The 24,993-nt window shown below is 41.0% G+C and overlaps 1 protein-coding gene across 3 annotated transcripts in view; it reads left to right on the forward strand.

Moving 5' to 3' along the window:
- The first annotated feature begins 5,232 nt into the window (after positions 1-5,232).
- The window catches only part of gxylt1b (glucoside xylosyltransferase 1b), an 84,406-nt gene continuing 64,645 nt past the window's right edge, over positions 5,233-24,993 (forward strand). For all 3 annotated transcript variants that reach the window (XM_060839971.1, XM_060839972.1, XM_060839973.1), the window contains exon 1: positions 5,233-5,480. In XM_060839971.1, the coding sequence (XP_060695954.1) occupies positions 5,308-5,480 (173 nt within the window). In that variant the 5' untranslated portion in view covers positions 5,233-5,307. The remainder of the gene's footprint in view (positions 5,481-24,993) is intronic.

Genomic DNA, 24,993 nt, shown 5'->3' on the forward strand with positions numbered 1-24,993 from the left:
GCCTCAGGATCCTACAACCATATGGCATCAACACTGACTTCACCAGATCGAACTTTCCAACTTGGCACTGCTCTCTTGACCTGTCCTCCTTGTCCATCTTCCTTCCCACTGGTCTGCTCCACCCTCCCCACTGACCTATCACTATTACTATCACCTATATCCACTGTCCCTCCAGTTCCATTCCCTATTTATGTCTCAGCCTCTTGCTCCCTCCACATTCCTGATGAAAGGCTAATACCCGAAACATCCACACACCTACTCCTCTGATGCTGCCTGACCTTCTGTACTTTTCCAGCACCTCACTTTTTGACTCCATCTTCCTGTGTACCAGGTATGATTCCAATCAAGGGAGAGGTTTCCCCTGATACCAATTGATTTCAGTTTTGCTAGGGCTCCTTGATGCCAAACTCAGTCAAATGAGGCCTTGACATGAAGAACTGTCATTCTCACTTTGCCCCTGGAATTCAACTCTTTTGTCCATGTTTGAACCAAAGCTGTAATGTGGTCAGGAGCTGCGTGACCCTGGTGGAACCCAAACTGGGCATTGCTGAGCTGGTTACTGCTGAGCAGGTGCTGTTGATGATACCTTCTATCACTTAACCAATGATCGAGTGTGGACTGATGGGGTAGTAATTGCCTGGGTTGGATTTGTCCTGTCTTTTATATACAGGACATACGTGGGCAATTTGCCATGTCAGGTAGATGTTGGAACAGTTTGGCTAGGAGAGCAACAAGTTTTGGATCACGAGTCTTCAGTACTATTGCCAAAGTGGTGTCATGGCCTATAGCCTTCGCAGTATCCAACTGTTTCTTGATATCATGTGGAGTGAATTGGCTGAAGACTGGTATCTATGATGCTGGGCACCACTGGAGGAGGCCAAGATGGATCATCCATTTGGCACTTCTGGCTGAAGATTGCTGCAAATGCTTCAGCCTTATTTCTTGTACTGATGTGCTGGGCTTTTCCATCATGAAGTATGGGGATATTCGTGGAGCTGCCTCCTCCTCCAGTTATTTAATTGTCCACCATCATTCACGAATGGATGTGGCAGAAATGTAGATCTTAGATCTGAACCATTGGTTGTTAGATTGCTTCGCTCGGTTCATCACTTTCTGTTTCTGGTGTTTGGCATGCAAGTAATCCTATATGGTTGCATTACAGGTTGACACCTTATCTTCAAGAATGCCTGGTGCTGCTCCTGGCATGCTCCCCTGCACTCTGTATTGAACCAGGGTTGATCCCTTGGATTGATGGCAATGGTTAATTGGGGGATCTGAGTCGAAAAATGTGGTGCTGGAAACACACAGCCAGTCAGGCAGCATCCAAGCAGCAGGAGATTTAACATTTCGAGCATAAGTCGGGATGTGGACGAGATGCATTGGAGGGCATCTTTAACCACTTGGGAAGGGAAATTGTGGTCTCTAAAGAAGGAGGCCATCTGGTGTGTTCTGTGGTGGAACTGATACTCACTCCTGGGAGCAGGTATGGCGGATGCAGAGGAATTGGGAATACGGGATGGCATTTCTGCAGGAGATAGGGTGGGAAGAAGTATAATCCAGGTAGCTGTGGGAGTTGGTGGGTTTGTAAAAAATGTCGGTGTCAAGTCGGTCGTCATTAATAGAAATGGAGAGGTCCAGAAAGGGGAGGGAAATGTCAGAGATGGTCCAGTAAATTTAAGGTCAGGGTGGAATGTGTTGGTGAAGTTGATGAATTGCTTAAACTCCTCGCTTAAACAGGACATTTCCAGGAATGATGATAGTGTTTCGTTCAATGTCTAGCAGATTTGATTCTTTGAGTATGATCTGTTGCTTGTCCAGTCCCAATTTTGGCACTAGCCCCTAGACATTAGTCAGGAGGATTTCACATGGTCAACAGGACTCTCTCTACCATTGTGTTTTCTAATGCCTGGGTCGATGCTGGGTGGATTGTCCAATTTCATTTCTTTGTTGATAGGCCATTTGAGAGGGCAGTTGAGAGTCAACCACATTGCTGTGGTTCGAGAGTCACATATATGTCAGACCTGGTAAGGATGTCAGATTTTCTTCCCTGGAGGGCATTAGTGATTGGTTCCATGGTCACTTGTTGGAAAAATCCATCTGGCTCACTGATGCCCTTCAGGGAAGAAAATCTGACATAGTTTCATGGTCACCAGTACATTCTTAATTATATATTTTAAAAAAAGTATTGAATTCAAATTCCACTATCTGCCATAGCAGAATTTGAACCCAGGTCTTCGGAACATTAGCTGAGTTTCTGGATTAATAGTCCAGCAATAATACTGCAAGGCCATTGCCTGCCCTGCTCAGAGAATTATCTGAAAGAACAGACACTTCGGCCCAGCACATCCATACCAACCAGATATCCTAAATTAATCTACTCCCATTTGCTATCACTTGGCCCATATCCCTCTAAACCTAATCCCTCTATTCCTATAGTGGTCTTTTAAATGCTGTAATTGTAATAACCTCCACCATTTCCTCTGGCAGCTCATTTCATGCAAGCACCACCCTTTGTGTGAAAAAGTTGCCTGAGGTCCCTTTTATATCTTTCCCTTCTCACCCTAAACCAATGCCCTCTAGTCTTGGACTCTCCCACACCAGAGAAAAGACGTGTTTATTTATTCGAGCCATGTCCCTCATGATTTTATAAACCACTATAAGGCCACCCCTCAGCCTCAAATGCTCAAGGGAAAACAGCCCCAGCCTATTCAGCCTCTTTCCTACAATTTGAACCCTCAAACCTGGCAACATTCTTGTAAATCCTTTCTGAATCTGGGAAAAAAATTGTGGCTGAGGTATTGGAGTTGATTTCCTCGAATTCTAGATGCAGTAATTACTGTTTTATAAGCTGTTACATTGTTGTGGAACTTTGGTGGAAAAAAGATCAAAACAAGGACACTTCAAAAAGGAGGAAGAGAGACAAAGGCTAAGACCATATGCTCAGTGAATCAAATGGGAAATGAGGAGAGACTTCGGGGTGCTCTGGTGCTGAGAGATCTAGGTGCCTTCGTTCATGAGTCACAGAAAACTGGCATGCACGTACAGCAGATAATAAAGAAAGCAAATAGAATGTTGGCTTTTATAGCTAAAGGAATAGAACATAAAGGTAAGGAGGTATTGTTGCAACTATACAAGACTTTGGTGAGACTGCACCTTTAGCATTGTGCACTGTTTTGGTCCCCTTATTTAGGGAACGATATCATGGCATTGGAGGCAGTTCAGAGGAGGATCACGAGATTGTTTCCAGAAATGAGGGGTTCGTCACATGAGGAAAGATTGAACAGTTTAGGTATATACTCTCTGGAATTTAGAAGAATGAGGGGACACCAAATTGAGGTATTCAAGATGTGAATAAAATAGACATGGAGCAGATGCTTCCTGTTGTGGGGCATTCTAGGATGAGAGGTCTTAGGATAAGAGCTCGTAAATTTAAAACAGAGTTGAGAAAAATCTAATTCTTCCAAAGCATTGTTAATCTGTGGAATTTGCTACTCCAAAATGTGTTGGATACTGGGAAAGTGAGTAAATTTAAGGAGGAGTTGGACAGATTTTTAATTGATAATGGGTTGAACACTTACGGGAAGAAAGCAGGAAAATGGGGATGAGGAGCATGTCAGCCATGATTGAATGGCCAAATGGACTAATTCTACTCCTTTATCTGATGAACTTATGAGCCGTCATCTGCAAACTGAACATCTTTGAAACATATATCTACAATTAGTTTCAGAGGTTACCAAAGAAGTGTTTTCAACTAGACAGTATCTAATACTGATACCAGTTAGCATTTGAACTTTGTTAAGATAAATGGCCACCATCAGATTGATAATGAATCCTGTGGAGGTATTACACAGCGTTGCTTGACACCAGTCTGGATGTCAAAAATGACTGTTTCAGATCACCCATTCAAGACAGTTGCAGTTATATGATTTAGAAACTGTGCAGGATTATGATGAAATTTCTTGGACATCATCGAAGAAACAAATGAATGAAGGTTCTTGAAAGAGGGTAGAGGAGATTTGGATGGAGTTGTTTCAGTTAGAAGGTTCGGGGGCAAATGCTGGGGTTGTTTTCCTTACAGCACAGATTTGTTAGAAAAGATTATGGTAGGCTCAGATGAGATAGGTAAAGCACAACTCTCCCATTATCTGATTGTATTACATGTAGAGGCTACAGATTTAAGATTCTGAGTCAAAAGCATATGAGGAATGTAAGGAAGAACCTTTTGATCTAATGAATTTTTAGTAACCTGGAACTGGACGTCCACAAGGTCTGTGAGATTGGAACCAATAATTTAAGTTGAGAAGGAAATTGATGGAGACAAACAAACATACAGAGCTAAAGGAGTCAATTGGAGGAATGAGACTAAGTGGATCATGATGTCGGCATTCAATGGGCATTTCAGATGAAGGGCTTTTGCCCGAAATGTTGATTTTCCTGCTCCTCAGTAGCTGCCTGACCTACTGTACTTTTCCAACACCACTCTAATCCTGAGTTCTGAGGAAGGGTAATTCGACCCAAAACATTAACTCTGGTTTCTCTTTACAGCTGGGCAGCATGGTGGCTCGGTAGTTAGCACTGTTGTCTCTTATCACCAGAGATCCGAGTTCAATTCCACCCTTGGGCAATTGGCTGCGGTGGAGTTTGTACACTCACCATGTGTCTGTGTGGGTTTCTTCCTACCATCCAAAATATGCTGAGTAGGTGGATTGGCCATGGTAAATTGTGCATTGTGTCCAGGGATGCGCGGATGGGATAGGATAGACCAGGGGAGAGGGTTGGTGTGGACTTGATGGGCCGAATGGCTTCCTTCCACACTGGAGGGATTTCTATGCTGCAGACCAGCAATTTCTATTTTTGATTCAATGAGCTAAGTGGTCTGAATGACATAATTCGATCAGTCAATAATTTCGAGATTCCGGCTGTGGCTGGACATTTTCTTCGCTTCGTCTAAGGACCATCCCAAAACGGACCATTCCAAAACGACGTTAATAATACGTGATTTACCATCTCCTCCAGGCGCCATCGGCGCGTGAAAGAGGGTGCAAGGCGCAGGCGCAACAACTACCAGCCAAGTCCCGTTGCTTGCTGTTGGATGTTCCGGACGCGTCATGCGATTGACGGACCGCGAGTACCCAATGGGCAATAAGTGGGGCGGGACCTCCGCTTAACCCATTCATGAGTTTTGAGAAACCGTAAGGAACTCGAGAGACAGTTGGAAGGGGCGGGGACATAAAATTTAAATAACCGCCAGCGGCAGCGCGCGCGCGCACGCTCTCCCTTGTATTCGCGGAGGCCTTGAGGGCTGCGATGCGGCGGTATTTGCGGGTGGTGTTGCTGTGTTTGGCTCTGGCCTTCTTCGTCATCCTCTATGTCTTCAACGAGATCGCCAAGGCCGAGGACGGAGTTCGAGACCCACCCACTCCGGATGGCAGAGGCCCAGCTCGAGGACGGTCACGGGCGGGGGGCCTGCCGCCAAGCAGGTAAAAGTAAAGGAGGCCTCCCTGATCGGGAGGAGCCCTGGCACCGTTCAGATGGCAGTACCATTAAAATGGAGCGTCCCCGGTAGTCGGCCGTAAGAGCGTCCCCTACAGGCTCGGCGGGTAAAGTCACTCCCTCCGCCGAAGGTGCAGCGGGAAATGTGCTCTTGCCCCTAGGGTGCGGGAGCAATTCTCCCCACACACCCCGGAGTGCGGGGGGGGTAACTCTTGCCCTATGCCCCTCCCCCGTCCCGGGCCATGCAATTGCTCTACTGTACTACCAAGAGTAAATGTGCAGTTCACCTCCGAGGAGGCGGGTAAAAGTGCAACTCCCCCGGCGCTCCCCCTTCCCCTTCCAGGTGCAGGGGGTACATGTGCAACCCCTGCTTCCACTCCCCAAAGGATGCTGGAGACAAATGTGCAATTCCACCTTCCCTCCCTTTGAGACAGCAGAGTATAGGTTTGATTAATGTGGTAGTGACTAAGTGTTGAGGCTGATTGAATTTGCATGATTTTCTCTTAAGCTGTCAGTTTAGCTTTATTGTAGAATTCAAATTGTTGAGTTAGTGTTGTGTTCCCAGTCTCGTGCGGAAACTTGAATGTACAATTTTGTCTATGCCTGGAACGCTTACTCTGAGATGCCAGCTTTCAGACAAGATGTTAAAAGCTAGGGAGCTATAGACCGGTGAGCTTGACGTTAGTGATGGGCAAGTTGTTGGAATAAATCCTGAGAGACAGGATTGACATGTAATTGGAAAGGCAAGGACTGATTATGGATAGCTGCTGAAAATGTGTTGCTGGAAAAGCGCAGCAGGTCAGGCAGCATCCAAGGAACAGGAAATTCGACGTTTCGGGCATAAGCACTTCATCAGGAATCTGATTATGGATAGTCAGCATGGCTTTGTGTGTGTGGGAAATCATGTCTCATGAACTTGATTTGAGTTTTTTGAAGAAGTAAGAAAGGGGATTGATGAGGGCCAAACGGTAGATATGATCTATTTGGACTTTAGTAAGGCATTCAACAAGATTCCCCATGAGAGACTGGTTAGCAAGGTTAAATCTCATGGAATATGGGAAGAACTAGGCATTTGGATACAGGACTGGCTCGACAGAGGGTGGTGGTAGAGGAGTTGCTTTTCAGATTGGAGGCCTGAGACCAGTGAATGGTGTGCCACCAGGATCAGTGCTGGGTCCACTTTGTCATTTTATATAAATGTTTTGAATGTGAACATAGGAGGTAGGATTAGTAAGTTTGCAGTTGACACCAAAACTGGAGATGTAGTGGGGGGTGCCTCAGATTACAAGATCTTTATCAGATGGGCCAATGGGCAGAGGAATGGTAGACGGAGTTTAATTTTGACAAATGTGAGGTGCTGTATTTGGGGAAAGCAAATCAGAGCAGAATTTAAACACTTGATGGTAAGGTCCTGAGGAGTGTTGCTGAACAAAGACACCTTGGAGTGTAGGTTCATAGTTCCTTGAAAGTGGAATCACTGGTAGATAGGATTGTGAAGAAGGCGTTTGGTATACTTTCCTTTATTGGTCAGAGCATTGCATATAGGAGTTGGAAGGCCATGTTGTGGCTGTGCAGGACATTGGTTTGTCCTCTTTTGGAATATTGCGTGCAGTTCTCGTCTCCTTCCTATTGAAAGTATATTGTAAAACTTGAAAGGGTTCAGAGAAGATTTACAAGGATGTTGTGAGGGTTGGAGGATTTGAGCAATGGGGGAGACTGAATAGGCTGGAGCATTGAAGGTTGAGGAGTGACTTTATAGAAGTTTATAAAATCATGAAGGGCGTGGATAGGATAAACAGACATAGTCTTTTCTGGCGGGTGGGGGAGTCCAAGACTATAGGGCATAGGTTTAAGGTGAGAGGGCAAAGACATAAAAGGGACCTCGGGCAACTTTTTCACGTAGAGGGTGGTGCTTGCATGGAATGAGCTGCCAGAGGAAGTGGTGAAGGTTGGTACAATTACAGCATTTAAAAGGCATCTATACCAGTATAGGAATTGGAAAGGTTTAAAGGGATATGGGCGAAGTGCTGGCATATGGGACTAGATTAGGTTGGGTTATCTGTTTGGCATGGACAAGTTGGATTGAAGGGTCTGTTTCTGTGCTCTACGTCTCTTATATCTGAAAGTCAAAGGTCAAATGCCCTATCGTGTACGAGAAGGGAGCAGTTAATCATTCACAGAATACCTACAGTGTGGGAGCAGACTATTCGGCCCATTGAATTCACACCAACTCTCCAAAGAACATCTCACCCAGACTCAGCTTTTCCTATCTTTATAACCGTGCATTTCCACCTAGCCTGCACATCCCTGGATATCATGACTAATCCACTTAACCGGAACATTTTTTGACTGTGGGAGAAAATTGGAGCACCTGGAGGAACCACCATACACAGTCGTCCAAGGGTGCGATGGAACCCAGGTCCTGGGTGCTGTGAGACAGCAGTGCTAACCACTTAAGCCACTATGTTGCCCTGACGCTCTGGCCGGTAGTGATCCTTCCAAAACAGATTATCCAGTCACTGAACACATTGCTAGAACCGACCTGTGGGAAAATTGGCTATCACATTTACTGCATTGCAACAATGTCTATCCTTCAAAATTATTCATTGCTTTTGAGGTTGTGAAAGGTTCTTGCAATGCAATTAATGAATTTCATTATCTATAATAAAAAAATTATTGAATTCAGTGTCAGAATGCATAGTAAAAATCCCAGTGTAGAAGAGTAGAATTTACTATTGTTTTGAGAGGCACGAGATGCTTTTCTTAAATTTGTTGCAGGGATGTGGGGGCTGCTTGCTGGACCACCATTTATTGCCCATCCTTAGCATGATTATGGAACATAGAATGAGAGTGTAAGGGATACTGTATGTACAACTGCAGGAACTGTGAGGGATACTCTGATTGATGACCTGATGATATATAATGCTTTTGGTGATGTATTGTTTTGTTAATATAGGAAAAGCTATGTTTTCTAATGCCTTGATCATTGCCATTGAAGAATTACTATAAAACAGATATTTATAACATTCTAAGATAATTTCAGAATGCAAAAATAACCCCCGGCTGGTTTTCTTCTAAACTTTCTCACTAACCTCTTCCAACCTTGTTCCCAATGATGTGCAAGGAACATATGGATTGCTTTGTCACTCTGATTAAATAGACTGGCTAATGCAATACTTTTTTCCCTGCCTCTCCCTGCTCTAATTCCAAGCTTTCATCTTTCTTTAATTTCTTTTCCGATCTCTCCTTGCACCCAGTTGGAATGTGTAGAAAGGCAGTTTTTTCCCCACTGAGACACCAAGAGAAAGTCCTGTGATTCAAGGCAGCACAGAAGTTAGCAAGAGTCTGAGTGATGAGGTACACCAGTATGCAGTGATTTGTGATGTCACACCTAGGTTTTCAAATACTGAAGATCACAGGAGAAAAGAACAACTTAACAGATATGGTATTTATCAATTTGAATTCCTGCAGAAAAACAGAAGTTGAAGTGTACAATGCAGAATCAAGATTTCAACATAGCAAAGTCACTTAATGTGGCACATTTTTAAGATAAAGCATCCTAGTATATTGTACAGAAGTACCAAGTGATACCTGATTATTTTGAGCTTGGGAGGAATAAAACACAATGTTCATTGATCCATTAGTCATTGTAGAAAAGAAGTGAAACTGCTGTGGTAAAGATTGAAACTTAAGGTTTGAAATAAGAACTGTTCGCTATGGTGGATAAAATTCACTACTTAGTTGGCTTGCATTTTCTGACAGATATGAGAGATGTTGGCATCAGTGACTCTGAAGTAGTGAAAAAGTGTTCCCAATCTGGATTGCTCCTTGAACCTCTTGCTCATGAGATTCTAGTGATTCATATTTTAATTGTTTGCAACAATACTGCAGTGTTTGAGGCCTATGGAAGTTTTTTGTGCAAACACGGTAACTTTAGTGTACCATGCAGAAATTATATCCTTGCAAAGTGAGCAGTGTGTAACTCACTGTGGGACACTATCAATAAGTGGAGGAAAAAAAGCACAGCTACTTTTGCTGTTGTAATATCAATGGAAAAGTCAAGAAATGCGTAAGTTTGGCAGCATCTGAAGATATGGATTTCAGGTCTATGACTGGGAAGTGTTTTTGACCGTCCTTTGTGAAATTGAGAGTCTTGTTATCCAAAGTGGATGACATTAACTGTTAAAAATGATTTGGAGATGCTGGTGTCGGACTGGGGTGTACAATGTTAAAAATCACACAACACCAGGTTATTGTCCAACAGGTTTAATTGGAAGCACACTAGCTTTCGGACCACCGCTCTGAAATCACCTGATGAAGGAGTGACGCTCCGAAAGCTAGTGTGCTTCCAATTAAACCTGTTGGACTATAACCTGGTGTTGTGTGATTTTTAATCTTAAAAATGAAGTTTTTGTTGCAGTATTTTGTCCAGCATTAATGGACTGATGGGACACCGGAGGTTATTTGATCCGTTGTGCCTGTCCAGCTGTTTGGTTGATCTGTACAACTAGTTCTCTTTCCTGGAAGGACAAGAGTACTAGGTGAATGGAACACTACCACTTGCAAACTCCTGTCCAACTCTGACCGTCCTTGTCTAGAACTATGTCATTATTACTTCACAATCACAAAGTCAAAATCTTGCATTTTGCTTCCTAATAGTAATGTGTCTCTATTCCCAAGGACGACCGCAATTCATGACTGCAGCTCGCAACTACCTTTACCAGGTCGATTAAGGATTAGCAATACATGCTGGCCAAGCCAGCAACACCTACATCCCATGAAAAAAAACACAGAATGCTGGAGAAACCCAGCAGGTCTGGCAGCATCTGTGGAGAGAGAAACAGTTAATTTTTTGAGTCTTGTTTAATCTTCAGACCTCCTCTGAAGAAAAGTCCTACTGGACTCATAACATTAATCCTACTTATATTGTTGATTCAGATCAGTTTCTGGCCAGTGGTAGCCCCAGCATGTTGATCATGGGAATTCTGATGGGAACTGAAAATGTGTTGCTGGAAAAGCGCAGCAGGTCAGGCAGCATCCAAAAAGCAGGAAAATCGACTTTTCGGGCATGAACCCTTCTTCAGGAATGATTCCTGAAGAAGGACTCATGCCCAAAATGTCGATTCTCCTGCTCTTTGGATGCTGCCTGACCTGCTGCGCTTTTCCAGCAACACATTTTCAGCTCTGATCTCCAGCATCTGCAGTCCTCACTTTCTCCTCCAATTCTGATGGGAATGCCATTTAATGTCACAGGGCCATGGTTAGCTTATCTTTTGTTGGAGGTAGTCTTTGCTTAGCACTTTGCTAAAACAAGTGTTTCTTGCGACTTGTCATCCCAAATCTAAATGCTGTCCTGCTGCCTATGGACATGATCTACTTCGGTACTTGGAATGCTAGAAGTCATGTTGAAACTTGTGCAGTCACCAACAAACATTCTTATTTCTGACTTTATGAAAACCATTAAAGCAGCAGAAGATGATTGGTGTAGGATACTTCCACGACGCACTCTTTCACTGATAAGAGGGGCTGTGATGATTGACCCTCAAAAGCCACAACCATCTTCTTTTGTGCTAGGTGAGATTCCAAACAGCAGAGAGTTTCCCCCAATTCCCATTGACTCCAGTTTTTTCAGGGTTTCTTGAAAGCATATTCCATAAATGCTGTCTTGATTTCATGAACAGTCACTTTCCTCACTTCTGGAGTTCAGCTATTTTGTCCAATATATTGAAGTCAGAAAATCTGGGTGTCCTGGTGGAACCCAAATGGAGTGTCACTGAGCACCTTATTCCTTTGCAAGTGATGCTTGGTTTCACAGTTGTCAACCTCTTCAATCACTTTGGAGAATAGACTGTTGGGATGGTAATTGGCCTGGTTAGATTTGTTCTGCTTTTTATGAACAGGCAATATCTGACCAATTTTCCAAGTTGCTGTGAGGATAGTGTTAGAGAAAATAGTTAGGTTAGGGACATACGGTTTGTTCTGGAGAACCAGTCCTGAGTACAACTGCTGGAATACTGGGGCTCATGAACTTTGTAGTATCCATGCCCTTCAACCATTTTTTGATATCACATGGCATCAATTGAACTGGTTAAAGACCATCTGTAATGTGGGGGGGACCTCAGGGGAAAGTGGATTATCCACTCTGCGTGCCTGGTTGAAGATAGTGGCAAATATTGTAACCTTCCCTTTTACACTGATGTGCCATGCTCCCGCATTGTTGAGGACGAGGATGTTTGCACAGCCTCTGCCTTCTGTTAGTTGTTTGATCACGCACACCATTCATAACTGGAAACTGTAAGCCTGCAGACCTTAGATCTGATCCACTGGCTGTGCCATCACTTAGTCCTGTCTGTTGCATGCTGCTTCTGTTCTCCGTCATTCAAATAGTCCTACGTTGTAGTTTCACCAGGTTGACACGAATTTTAGGTGTGCCTGATGCTGCTCTAGAAATGCTCTCCTGTCGTAATAGAAGAGGTAAGGGATTTCAAAAAGATTTTTCATTCTCAGGATGTGGGTGTTGCTGGCTACGCCATCTTATTGTCCATTCCTAGTTGCCTTTGAAAAGATGGGCTGCCTCTTGCAATGCTACAGTCCATGTGTTGCATGTAGATCCACAATCTCGTAAGGGAAAGAATTGCAAGATTTTGACCTGGTGACACTGGAGGAATGGTGATATATTTCCAAGTCAGGATGGTGAGTGGTTTGGAGAGAGATGTGGAGGTATTCTCGTGTATCTGGTGCCCATATCCTCTGCTACCCTGTGTTAGGTTGTGGGCTTACAGATTGTGTCTGAATATAATTATGCTACTGATGGCCCATAGTGTGTCATTAATGCCCAGTTTTGAGTTGCTAAATGTGATTTAGTTCTGTTTCATTTAGAAAAGTAGTAGTGCTACATAACACAATGGAAGGTATTGCAATGTAAAGACAGGATTTCATCACCCCAAAAACTGATCTACCGAGATTATCATGGATAGATATATCTATGGTATGGATTAGTGAGGACAAGGTAAAATGGATTTTCCCCTCTTTTCAATTCCCTCACTACTTGCCGTGGAGAATTGATTCATTAACTGAGAAGGAAGGGTGGTAGTGCACTTTATGACAGTAAGTTACAAGTTTTCTTGTCTGTGTTTCACCTCATTAACTTTGAGATTTCATTTGTCATGAGTCCTATTTGAGGATTCCCTTGTGGCTCAGTGGTTAGTAGTGTAACCGAAGTGTCAGGGACACCAGGTTTGATTGAAACCTTGGAATGAGTGGAATTTGCATGTTCTGTGTCTGTGGGTTTCCTCTGGGTGCTCTGGTTTCCTCCTACAGTACAAAGATGCACAGGTATAATTCTATTGGGCTATTGCTTGACTGGACAGTGGGACAAAATCTCCTGATTTTGACACAAGGTCTCAGATTTTATTAAGCAGGACTTGAGAACAAGTGTAAAGGAATGGAACTGATAGGACAAAATGTGACTATCTTAAAGCATGCTTTTATGGTGAACTTGCATTGCAATATGTATTACATAAGATCTAATTCCATGCTTTTCATAAGATGTTGAAAATAATCAAGAGCTTCACAAATGCTTATATTTAGTTAATTATTTTACATGCTTAGCAAATCTCTAATGATTCTATTTTGGAATCTTTGCTAGGAAAATTAATTCTCGGTAAAACTCAATAAATAAGTTTTACACTCTTGAGCCAAAACAAAGAGAGAATTTTGATGATCCCTGTGAGAAACTGCTAATATTTTTTAGGGATCAATGCATGCAAGCTTAATCAATTCCAGTGTCATTCAACAATGTGAGATAAGACAAATAAGTACAATGTTGTCTTGAAGCTACCAATTTCCTATTCTCAACAACTTTAATTTTGCACAGCTATCTGTTCCAAAAAAAAAGAAAGTGGATTATTCATAGGCTAGCTGTAGGTGCAATTTCTGTATTTTCTGAAGTTTTCCATGTTGACTGAAGATTGCATACTGAGGTATGAATGAAGTATGATTCTGAAGTATGCTTCTGTCATACAAATTAATGCTGGAAGAAGAGGATAGTGGAGGAGAACAGGGAGAATACTCTCAGCATGAGACCGTCTCTATCGAGAGACTTCAGAAGCAGTTCTGTAATCTCCATGTGAGCTTTCCTAGATGGGATGTCTTTGCTTTACAGAAAAGATTGTGAACTGACTTCCAGACTACTCAGACCCCTTGGCATCATGTTAGCCCACAAACTTACCAATGCACTTAAACAGCGACTAATGAACCTAAAGGATCTATTCGATACCACCAGCAAAACTAACATCATTTACGAAATACCATGCAAGAACTGTAAAAAAAAAAGCACTGCATTGGATAAACTAGCAGAAAACGTGCCACCAGTATACATGAACACCAACTGGCTACCAAGACACAACCCACCATCACTGGTTTCTACGCGTACAGATAGAGGACATCACTTTGACTGGGCCAACACACATCCAAGGACAGGTGAAACAAAAACACACACATGAATTCTTAGAGGCATGGCTTTCTAACCAGAACTCCCTTCAATAAACATATTGATTTAAACCCTATCTGTCTTCCCTTGAAAAAATAAACTGAAAATGACATCACCCACCTTTAAGAAACCAAGACATGTAAATAGAGACAGGACATACCACCAGTGCTTCACTAGACACACTCACTGATTATGTTACCAAGTATGGTGACAAAACATCTGAAAACCAAGCTTCAAGCTAAGTTATATACTTCAACCTGAGCTACAAATCTTCTCAAAGTTACTCATTGTGAAATATGCTAACTATTGCACTTGCAAATGCAAGCTCAAAGCAAGATAGGACAGCATTTCCTATGATTATTACAGTAACTGTGGCTTGGATTGTTTAACGGAGCAAGAGGCAGATGAAAGATGAAGCAAATTTTAAAAACAAATGTTTTTTTTTAGTAGTACAGAACCTGAGTATTGCTGGAGCCAAGGTAAGTCAAAGCAAGAGCAAGGCATGTACTTTGGGAACTGGGTCAACCGTTTTTTAAACAAAATCCCCTCACCATGAGGTCACATTCGGAAGGTGTTTGATATGTTTGGAGGGGCTGGGGCATGTCAAACTTGGGAAGAGGGTATTGTCAAGGTGAGGCAGAATCTGGACAGAAGAGAGCACCGCTCCTTCTCCATTACAGGTAAAATCCTGGTGATCGAGTATGAAGTACTCTATGTAGCTGTATGTGGTGCAGATCTGGCCTATTCCCCAAGCCTGCACCACCAGAGCCCCTTGAGCTATCTTCCACTTCGTTGGATGGTTCCTTGAGCAGACTGTCAGTCATTTGGCAGAATGCCTCATCACCAGAAATTTCCAACAAAAATAAGATGTAATTTGGCTGTTTGTGAGAACCTGTGAGCGCTTCATATATGCTAGGGCGCTCTCTGTCACTGCATACTGCCCTTGAAGCAATTGTCTGGAGGGTGCTTAGAGACTAACACACGTCTCCTTCTGGAATATGCTTATGCAAAGGAGGTCTGGAGAGAGGTGCACTGTTTTTGAGGTTCACCTTGAGCTGTGATGCAGGAATCTGTGCTCTACACTCTGTTCCCCAGGATATGTACTATGACAAACATCAATTGCGCCTGGAGGACCATCACTTTGAAAAACGCTGTTTTGTCTGCCTGAAACTTGTTGCTCTTTCAGCACATAGAATTGACCTCAACCAAGATTTTCAATCTGGCACATTCCAAGAGCAGCACTATGCGCCGAGCGATGTACAAAATTTTGGGGCAGCTGCCAAGGCGCAGTGGGGAAAAATCAATGTAAGGTTTTTCTGCCAAAGTACAAGATGAGTCCATTTAGTTATCAGATCCTCCCTTTGCCCCAAAATGTATGGAAATTGTGTCCTGCACGAATAGGAAATGCCTCTGGTTTTTGCAACTGCAGGAAATTCCAGTGTTTGGTTTCTTTTTCTTTGTATGCAAAGACTGTGCAGAACTGCTTTGGCATCTATATGTACATCAGAATTTTTAGGAATAAAATATAATTTAGCAATACAAAAATAAATGTATGTTTTGTTGAAGCTTTTCACTTTGTCTTCATCAGGCCGTTTGCAAGAATACCAATGTAAAAGGAATATCATTTCATGCTGAGAGGAGAATGCTGACTGGATGGCCAGTGGACTCTGATTGAAGTGTTACCATGGGATTGAGCTGAGCAGGTTTTGCAGATGTGTTGCACTTGTGATGACTGTGCCTATGGAACTTGAGTTGATTGGGCTCTGCTGGTTGGGGTTCGCGCTAGTTCCTAGAAGGAGAGGAATTGATTTTAACAGTGATCATGAAAAACTGAGTAGACTACTTAACCGCTAAGAACTGTCTTAGTTGTATCTGTCATTTGAACACCATTCACCTGTTCATTCATGTTTGACTCTGGAATGTAGGACAGATGGTATTTAATGCTTGCTTTATTGACTGTTGAACAACAATAATTCCTCTGTTTGGAGCCATGGAATCTTGTGGCATTGTTCTTTCGTAAATAACAGGAGTTTAATATCTTTTCTATTTTAAAAATGTGCAATTCTGGTCTCCCTCCTATAAGAAAGAATGTTGTGGAACTTGAAAGGGTTCACAAAAGATTTACAGGGATGTTGCCGGGGTTGGAGGGTTTGAGCTATAGGCTGGGGCTGTTTTCCTTGGAGCATCAGAGGCTGAGGGGTGGCCTTATAGAGGTTTATAAAATCATAAGGGGCAAGGATAGGGTAAATAGACAAGGTCTTTTCCCTGGGTTGGGGAGTCTAGAACCAGAGGGCATAGGTTTAGGATGAGGAGGGAAAGATTTAAAAGGGAGCTAAGGGACACATATTTCGTGCAAAGGGTGGTAAGTTTATGGAATGAGCTGCCAGAGGAAGTGGTAGAGTCTAATTAAATGAATTACACCAATTAAAAGGCATCTAGATGGGTATACGAATAGGAAGGGTTTAGAGGGATGTGGGCCAAATGCTTTCAAATGGCACTAGATTAAGTCAGGATATCTAGTCAGCATGGGTGAGTTTGACCGAAGGGTCTGTATCTGTGCTGTACATCTCTGACAGTATAAATGAGCTCATAAGATGAGGTCATAACCCCGTTCAGGATCTAATCATTATAGAGTTACAATTGTGGAGGAACAATTTTCAGGTTTAAAAAGAATGTTACATTGGTACTGGAAAGAAAAAGTTAGTTGTCCCAATGTTGATAGAGATAATAAAACCTGACTGAAATGGTAAATTATTTTAATTTTTGTTACTCCTTGCTCCACTGATTAAGCCTGTTAAATAATACTAAGAGTAAGTTGGAAAGTTGGCCATGGTATTTGTTGCTCCTTTGAGAGTTTTTGATTAGATTAGATTAGACTTACAGTGTGGAAACAGGCCCTTCGGCCCAACAAGTCCACACCGACCCGCCGAAGCGAAACCCACCCATACCCCTACATTACCCCTTACCTAACACTATGGGCAATTTAGCATGGCCAATTCACCTGACCCGCACATCTTTGGACAGTGGGAGGAAACCGGAGCACCCGGAGGAAACCCACGCAGACACGGGGAGAACGTGCAAACTCCACACAGTCAGTCGCCTGAGTCGGGAATTGAACCCGGGTCTTCAGGCGCTGTGAGGCAGCAGTGCTAACCACTGTGCCACCGTGCTGGGGAAATTTTGCCCCAAAGACAGAATCTGCTTGATTATTGTGACAGCTGAGTACCTGTGGACTGTGCATCTCTCCTTTTAGTGTAATTATTATTGGAAGAGGTATAATATCCCAAGAAGGAATTGACAACGAACAACTTATAATTAATGATTTAAAATAATAATAATTGGAACAATTTTCTCTGGGATAGGATTGGACCTCTCTTAACTGTTTTCAGTATCTGATTTAGAAATTGAGTTATGCAAAGGTTCAGCACAGATGTGCATCCACTTCACAAGAGAAGTACAAATATGTGTAGATTGACTTTCAAGTGAACAAATTAATCAATTAGAATTCTTAGTGATTTTAGAGAAAAAGGATCTCTCTTTAGCACCCATTCGCAGCATTGCTTTTCTTTTGGTTCTAACCATTTATGAATTTAATTTACCTCAAGTTCGATTCCAGCCTTGGGTGACTGTGTGGAGTTTACACATTCTCCTTGTGTCTACGTGGGTTCCCTCCGGATGCTCCAGTTTCCTCCCACTGTCCAAAGATGTGCACATTAGGGGAATTGGCCATGCTAAATTGCCCGTAGTGTTCAGTGCATTAATCAGGGGTAAATATAGGGGAATGTTTTTGGGTGTGTTGCTCTTCGGAGGGTCGGTGTGGACTGGTTGGGCTGAAGGGCTTGTTTCCACACTGGAGGGAATCTAATCTAATTTATTTGATGTTTCAGGTCAAGGAATTGGGTTGGCAAAGTTTGAGTTTACTAGGAACATAGTTATGCCATAATCAGCCAAAATTAACTGTCTGCTTAGTAAGGATCCTCTTACCCATCGGGATATTGGAATCCAGTAATGTTTAGAGTCAGTCCCACTCTCTATTAACTTCTCAACCTACTCTATCATAGTATAAGGGAGAAAGTGTAGTGGTGATGTCACTGAGTTAGTAAGCCAGAACCCCAGTCTACTATTCTGGGACCAGCTAAATCGATAGTGACCATTGGCAATTGTCGTAAAAGCACATCTGTATTTGAGAGAAAGTAATCTGCCAGCGTGTCCTGGTTTGGCCTAGATGTGACTCCGGACTGATAGCTTTCCGTTGGGCAATAAGAATTAGAGTGGGCACTAAATGCTGGCCTAGCCAGTGATACCTCCATCCCATGAGTGAATAAAAAACAAAACTCCCCATACTTCACATTTCCTTCTAAGTGTGATTTTCCAAAAACATTTAACTACTTACATTCTCATCATAACTGCCCTGAAATCTTAAATTAAGAGGTTGTCTCTGTCACTTTACTGCTCTTCCTGAACTTGTTCTTGGTACTGCTAGCCTAGAAAGATCGTTTCTGTTGATGTCTTTGAGCAATTTCAGGAAATGTATTTCAAGCTGCCAATTTTGATAATATTCCTACTGATTATGCCTTTTGCATTCAAGTCATGTAAGAGTTCTCTCTCTTGTTTCTTCTAAAATCCCAATTGTTGTTTTAATGAATTGTAATCATGGTCCTTCCATTGTTTGGTAATTCTACATCCAGCTTGTCGGAAACTTGTCTATACTTTCTGCCCTAATAGGGTTTTAGCTTAATGTCTCTGGGAAAAATCCCTTTGCTTACTGGTTTTTCTTTTTTTCCAATTTTACATGAGCATGATTTTCCACCGTTCAATTAGGTCTGAACCACTTCTTTACAAAATAAAGTTCATTCCACATGTGAACTACTGTGTATATTTTTTTTAAAAATGTCCCCGTGTCTTTTTTTTTAAACATTTCTGATCGCACCTTTAAAAAGTTCCCCCATGTCTTGAAATTCCCCCATCTTGACGGGCGGGGGGGTGGGAAGGGGAAAACAACTAACATTAACTCTATCTATACCCCTCATTATTCTATCAACTTCAATAAGGTCGCCTCTCCACCTGCCACCCATCAGTGAAAACTTGATTATTTACGGTACAAGTATGGCGTTCTGCAATAAAATATTCTATGGCTGCTGAGGTCACATGCCGGTATACTAATGTTCTTGCTCAGCATTTTTGGTGTCGAGGTGACCTTCATGGATACTTGGAAGACGCTGTCTTTCTTAGATCTCAGGATCACAAATCTTTTACAAAACATACAGGTCATCCACTATTCAGTGTTTCTGCTGCTCATAATATTTTCTTAACATTTTAGTGACTGGAAGGTGTTCAAGTTAGCTGGCTTGACAGTATGTTCTGACTTGCTTGCAGTCACTATCGTTCAATTGTTCTATCAGATATCTAACTAACCTCTGTGAGGTTGGTAAAATATTAACTAACGTTGGTGAATAAGCTTCCACCTCTAAACCAAGTGTGACATTTTGCAGTGTGGTTTCATCTTCCTACAGGAGATCCAACTAATCACCTTTTTCTGCTGAAGAAAGGTGTTTACTCGTTGCATAATGTGGTGTTTCAATAATTCTTATGTTTACAACAAGAAGAGTGTGGTGATGTAAATGCCCTTCCAGATGTTCCCTCCTTGTTCTTATAATGTAATATTGGGCAACACAATAGATAGCACTGCTGCCTGTCAGTGCCAGGGATTCAGTTTCTGCCAGATGTTCTAGTTTCCTCCCAAAATCCAAAGATGTGCAAGTTAGTTGGATTGACCATGCTAAACTGCTCTATAGTATAAAGGAAAATGCAGGGGAAGTGGATTAGTCATGTTAAAGGCAGGATTATGGGGATACATGGTGTGAGAATGGGTCTGAGTGGGATGCTCTTCGGAGGGTTGGTGCATTGTGGGACTGCTGTGATTCTAAGATTGGTTTGCTGAATTTAAATTCTTGTGATGCCATTTTAAATGATCCACTAAAACAAACTTGCTGTCATATCTAGCTTAAATATTGTTTTGAAGCCTTTTGCCTCTTATGTCACAGACTAGGACTTCTTGTCAGGGTCCATAAATTTTTCCCAAGAAGTCTGCTAATTAGCTTTTTTTAAACAATCTCAAATCTTAGAATTAATGTGTTATCAGATTTTTTTTGTCATCTTATTTTAGAGGAGTTCCAGACTTGTGATATTTATTAAAATTGCCTGTTTTATTTTTCCACAGAGTGACAAAATTTTGCTTTCCCAGATGGACATTCTTCCTTATGATATACTTAGAATTATTAACCAATTGATTAAATCTTTCAAAGAAGTGTATTCAAATTTGACACATTATCTCCATTTCTTTCTCCATAGGCACTGCTAAACTTGCAGCACTTTGTTTTCATTTTTTGGAGCTCCCAACAGTCGTGGTATTTTGCTTTTGTCATTGTATAGAAGTGCTGGAAGATTCAGCAGTTTCTCACTTCTCTGGTCCATGCCTTTTTCAATTAGGAAGTTTTTCTTGGGATTGAAGTAAATGTCAAATACTTTTACCACCACCTCAAAAGTTTTTACTGATTCATCAACAGTTTTCGCTGCTAGTTTGTCAGCCACTATTGCATTAACAAAAATTGTACTAACCTGGTGCATTTGCCTGCTAATCCTAAGACGTTGGAGCTCACATTTGTCTTTGCTGTGAACCCCTTGTTTGAGAGTTATTGGGAAGTGATAGTGGTTACTTTATGGACATGGATACCGTGTATACGCTATATTGTTCTGCTTCCGAAGATCTATCCTTTTGCTTCGAAGTTTACCTGGTTAGGAAACCTTTATTCCTGAAATCTTTGCTGTTCTTGGCCACATTTGTCTTTAAAATAGATAACATTTTCTTTCGTGCATACTTGCAAATCACCACTTATGTTTTTTTTCCTAATCCCAGACACCGGTTGTTTCTAATGGCTACCTGCTGATGTGCCAGGGATGGGATTGGCCATTGAGTGGTGATTTTAAACAGATCTGGTCTGCCCTTACTCCAAGGCTCAAGATATTTCTGTCCCTCTAATGTTGACCTAAACTGGTTACTTGCCCCTGTTTGTTTTGCTATACCAGTAATTTTGTTTTAGCATGATATATACCTTTTTTTAAATTAACACGATTTATTAACATAATTTGATGGCAATAGTGAATAAATCAGACCTCAGTGAAACCTTGTTTGACAAACCATATGTCTTATTTTTGCACAAAGAAAGATTAGACCCCTTTCCCCAACATTCTTTACAGACACTCAAGTGAAGCATCAGTTTCTTCTTCACTAAAAATTTTACTCGACTGGCAAGGATTAGAGTACTTTCGTTGTGTACATTCATCACATATCTCCCAGAGACAGACTGATACAGACTAATTTAATGATTTTTATCACTGATTTTGTTTTTTAAAAGGTCACCTTAATAGAATGAAATCCAAACACCTAATTTTCCTCTGCTTTAGAATGAAAGTTCCCAAATAATAGCATGAATTTTGATGAAGGCTTGTAATACTTTACTTGAGTCTGATACGTAGTGCTGTTTTTTCATAAGTCCCTATCACATTGTCATATTAACATCGTTGATTGATTTTAAGTGAACCCCTTAGTACATGCAAGCGTGTGACTTGTAGCCAACTCGATCCAAAAATTTAGGATGCACCAACATTGTGCAAGACAAATCACTTGACCCTAATGAAATTCAGAGGGACTTTTATCTTATACATGATATTTAAATACTTCTCATGTAGGCAATTGTCCGTTGAAGATTTTTTTAGAAAAAAAATCCCATCCTTCGAGGCATTGTTTTAAATGTCCTTCCCAAAGTAATCCTCTCCAATTGGTTAGTAGTAACTTAACATCATTAAACCCACATTCCGTGAATAGAATTGTGAAGTCAAGTCTTAACAAATAGAAACAGTAAAAATTGCCTCCAGTGTGAATGCCTTGCTGAAAATTCTTTTCAAATGGGTAATTTGGAGACAGCAAAACGAATACCTCAACTGTCACTCAAAAAGTAGTCAATGAAGGCAAAAGATCTAATAATTCCTTGCACTCCAGCACCTCAGTTATAAAATGCTTAACTCACCTTGTGGTATCTAGGCAGACTGTAACATGAATAAGGTTGTTACAATACACCTTGACTGTTCTGTGTGATATCAGAAATGTTACAAGGCATCAGTAAAGTGAAACAGTGTGACATTTATATTTGTGATGGGTTCTCCCAACTGTACCCTGTACAGAAAAAAAGTTAAAGAAAAATTGCTCGCCATTAAGCACTTGCAGTATGAGGAGTTCTGTACATGTGATAAATTAGCAAATTCTTGTACGAGCAGAGTGCTTCCACAGTTAAAACTAATTGAACAGATCATTTTAAGTTGTTATAAATTTCATTATGGTTTTACATTTTCCCTTTGAAAATAGATGCATACCATGAGCTAGAAACTTGTATTGAAATGTATAGATTTACTTATTAGCATGATTTTGTATCCTCCAGATCATACCATATGGTTTATAAGAAATGTCATTCTTATGAATCACAGTATACATGGGTTAACAAAAACATAATTTCTTATTTGATTCAAATTGAAAGCATTTTAAATGTCTGTTAATATAAATATTAATTTAAAATTTAATTTAGAATGCAATATCCTTCAAGTTATCGTCTTTATGCTGGGGTAGGGGAGTGGGCAGGATATAAAATCTGACACATCTGTTTCTTCTCTGAATGAAGACTCTGACTTTAACTCAAAATGAATTGATTTGGAGTAAGTTAAAATCACATTAAGGTTTTCAGTGATTTATGAAGCAGGTGTTTGGCTTCAAGTGGAAACCAGAGTTGTTTCATGAATGACATTCTGAATTTGATTTCCAGAAGTTCTCAGCTAAGAAAAGGGTTGATTGTTGCTAGCAAATGATATATCTAGATTTTTAAACTGCACCATAAGAAAGCAGGTTTTGAAGTCAAATATCAAAAGCAATCAAAAGTATTAAATGGATTGTAGACCACTCAACATTTCATCTAGAATATAGAATAGAATAACATCAGAACTGAATGTTGAGACAAATATTTATGATCATCAAATGTATATGTATTAACATCTAAATAGGAAAAGCTGATGCCCCAATAGGCTCAAGGACAGAACTATTTGACTTGTGCTAAAGAAGAAAATACCTATAATATCTTTGAGCATTAATTATTTGGATTGATGTAGGGAAACAAGTTTGACAAGGAAATTGGAGGAACAAAAATGATCAAGGAGTTATAATGGGGGATCTTCTTAATCCAGATATAAACTGGAGTTGTAGTATAAAGGACAATTTATGATAATTATGTATGAAAAGAGGCTGGCAGCCAACATCTGGGGAGATGTTTGAGGAAATGTATAAATGGTAAAAAGAAGCGGTAAAAGGAGGATGATTAGGGACCAAAAAGAGAATTTCCATACAGAGGCAAAGCTAAGGTTTTAAATTTTTTTTTTGTATTTGTCTTTACCATGGTGGGAGATGCTACCCAGGCCATGTTGAAAGAGGATGTAATTCAGATATTAGAAATCTTGATGGTGAGAAGTACTGGATAGGTTGTCCACAGTTGAAGTTCATAACGTACCAGAACTCTACCTGATCGATCCAAAGATATTAAGGGAGCCAAAAGTGATAATTTTAGATAACTGCTTAGACTCTGGGTAGTTGTGGTGCCAGGGAACTGCAGTACACACATTGCATCTTGAAGCAAAATTGCTGTCAGGATGAGTTGAAAAGTGTGGCACTGGAAACGTACAGCAGGTCAGGCAGCATCCGAGGAGCAGGAGAGTTGCAGTTTCGGGCATAATCCCTTTGAGTCAATACAGGTTGGTCAGTTTAACTTTAGTGAAAGTTTGGCTAGAAACGTTAACTTGACACAAATTTTAATAGATGTGTACAAATACAAGTTAGTTAGCCAGCATGGGGTTATTGGAGAAAAATTGTGTTTAGCTAACATGAATCAATAATAGAGGGTTGATGAAGGTAATGCTGTTGATGTGGTGTACGTGGAATTTGAAAATTCATTTGATTTGTCATGGATTATGGAATAAAATAAAGTTGCAATGTGGGTGCAGAATTTGCTGAATGATGAGAAATATGATGGTGCTGTTTGTGTGTGCTTCTCAGATGGGGTGAGGGTGTGCACAGAGGTCTGTATTACAGTTTCCTTGCAATATAGGGAGGATAGTGTAAAAATTTAAAAGCTCAAAGACACATTGTTTGAATGGGCAGGTACTTGACAGGTGAAGTTTGGCAACTACAGTCAGTTAAACCTGAAATGTTTAGAAAGAATAATTGGGACAAAACTGAAGCCAGATGGACCATCGTGGATTTGTGAGGGGAGTATCATGTTTAACATAAATTGTTTGAGATAACAGTTTGAAAATAATGCTGTTGGCGTGAGGTGTTTGATACAGTGCCACTCAACCGCCTTAACAAAGGTACAAAGTTAAAAATGTCACAACACCAGGTTACAGTCCAACAGGTTTATTTGGAAGCACTAGCTTTCGGTGCGCTGATCCTTCATCATGTGGTTGTGGAGAATAAGATTGTAAGACACTGAATTGATAGCAAAAGTTTACAGTGTGATGTAACTGAAATTACATGTTGAAAATGACCTGGTTTGTTTCAGTCTCACCTCTTTTAGAAGGAACATATTGGTTTCAGTTCTTTCATATTGTAAATCCCAGAACTTTTTTAAAATTACTTTCTCAAGTGAATCTTGACAAAAGTAGAGCTTGTGGATTAAAAGGAATGTGGAAACATAGAATAAAGGAGAAGTAGGCCATTCAGCCTTTCAAGCTTGCTCTGCCATTCAATATGATTGTGGCTGATCAACCAACTTAGTAGCCTATTTCTATTTTCTCCCCATATATTTGATCCCTTTATCATTAAGAACAACATTTAACTCCTTGAAAACTTTTAATGTTTTGGCCTAAATCTATTTTTCTGGTAGAGAGTGAAGAAAGATCTCTTCATCTCAGTT

Source organism: Hemiscyllium ocellatum, chromosome 19 (genome assembly GCF_020745735.1).
Source record: "Hemiscyllium ocellatum isolate sHemOce1 chromosome 19, sHemOce1.pat.X.cur, whole genome shotgun sequence".
Taxonomy (NCBI): domain Eukaryota; kingdom Metazoa; phylum Chordata; class Chondrichthyes; order Orectolobiformes; family Hemiscylliidae; genus Hemiscyllium; species Hemiscyllium ocellatum.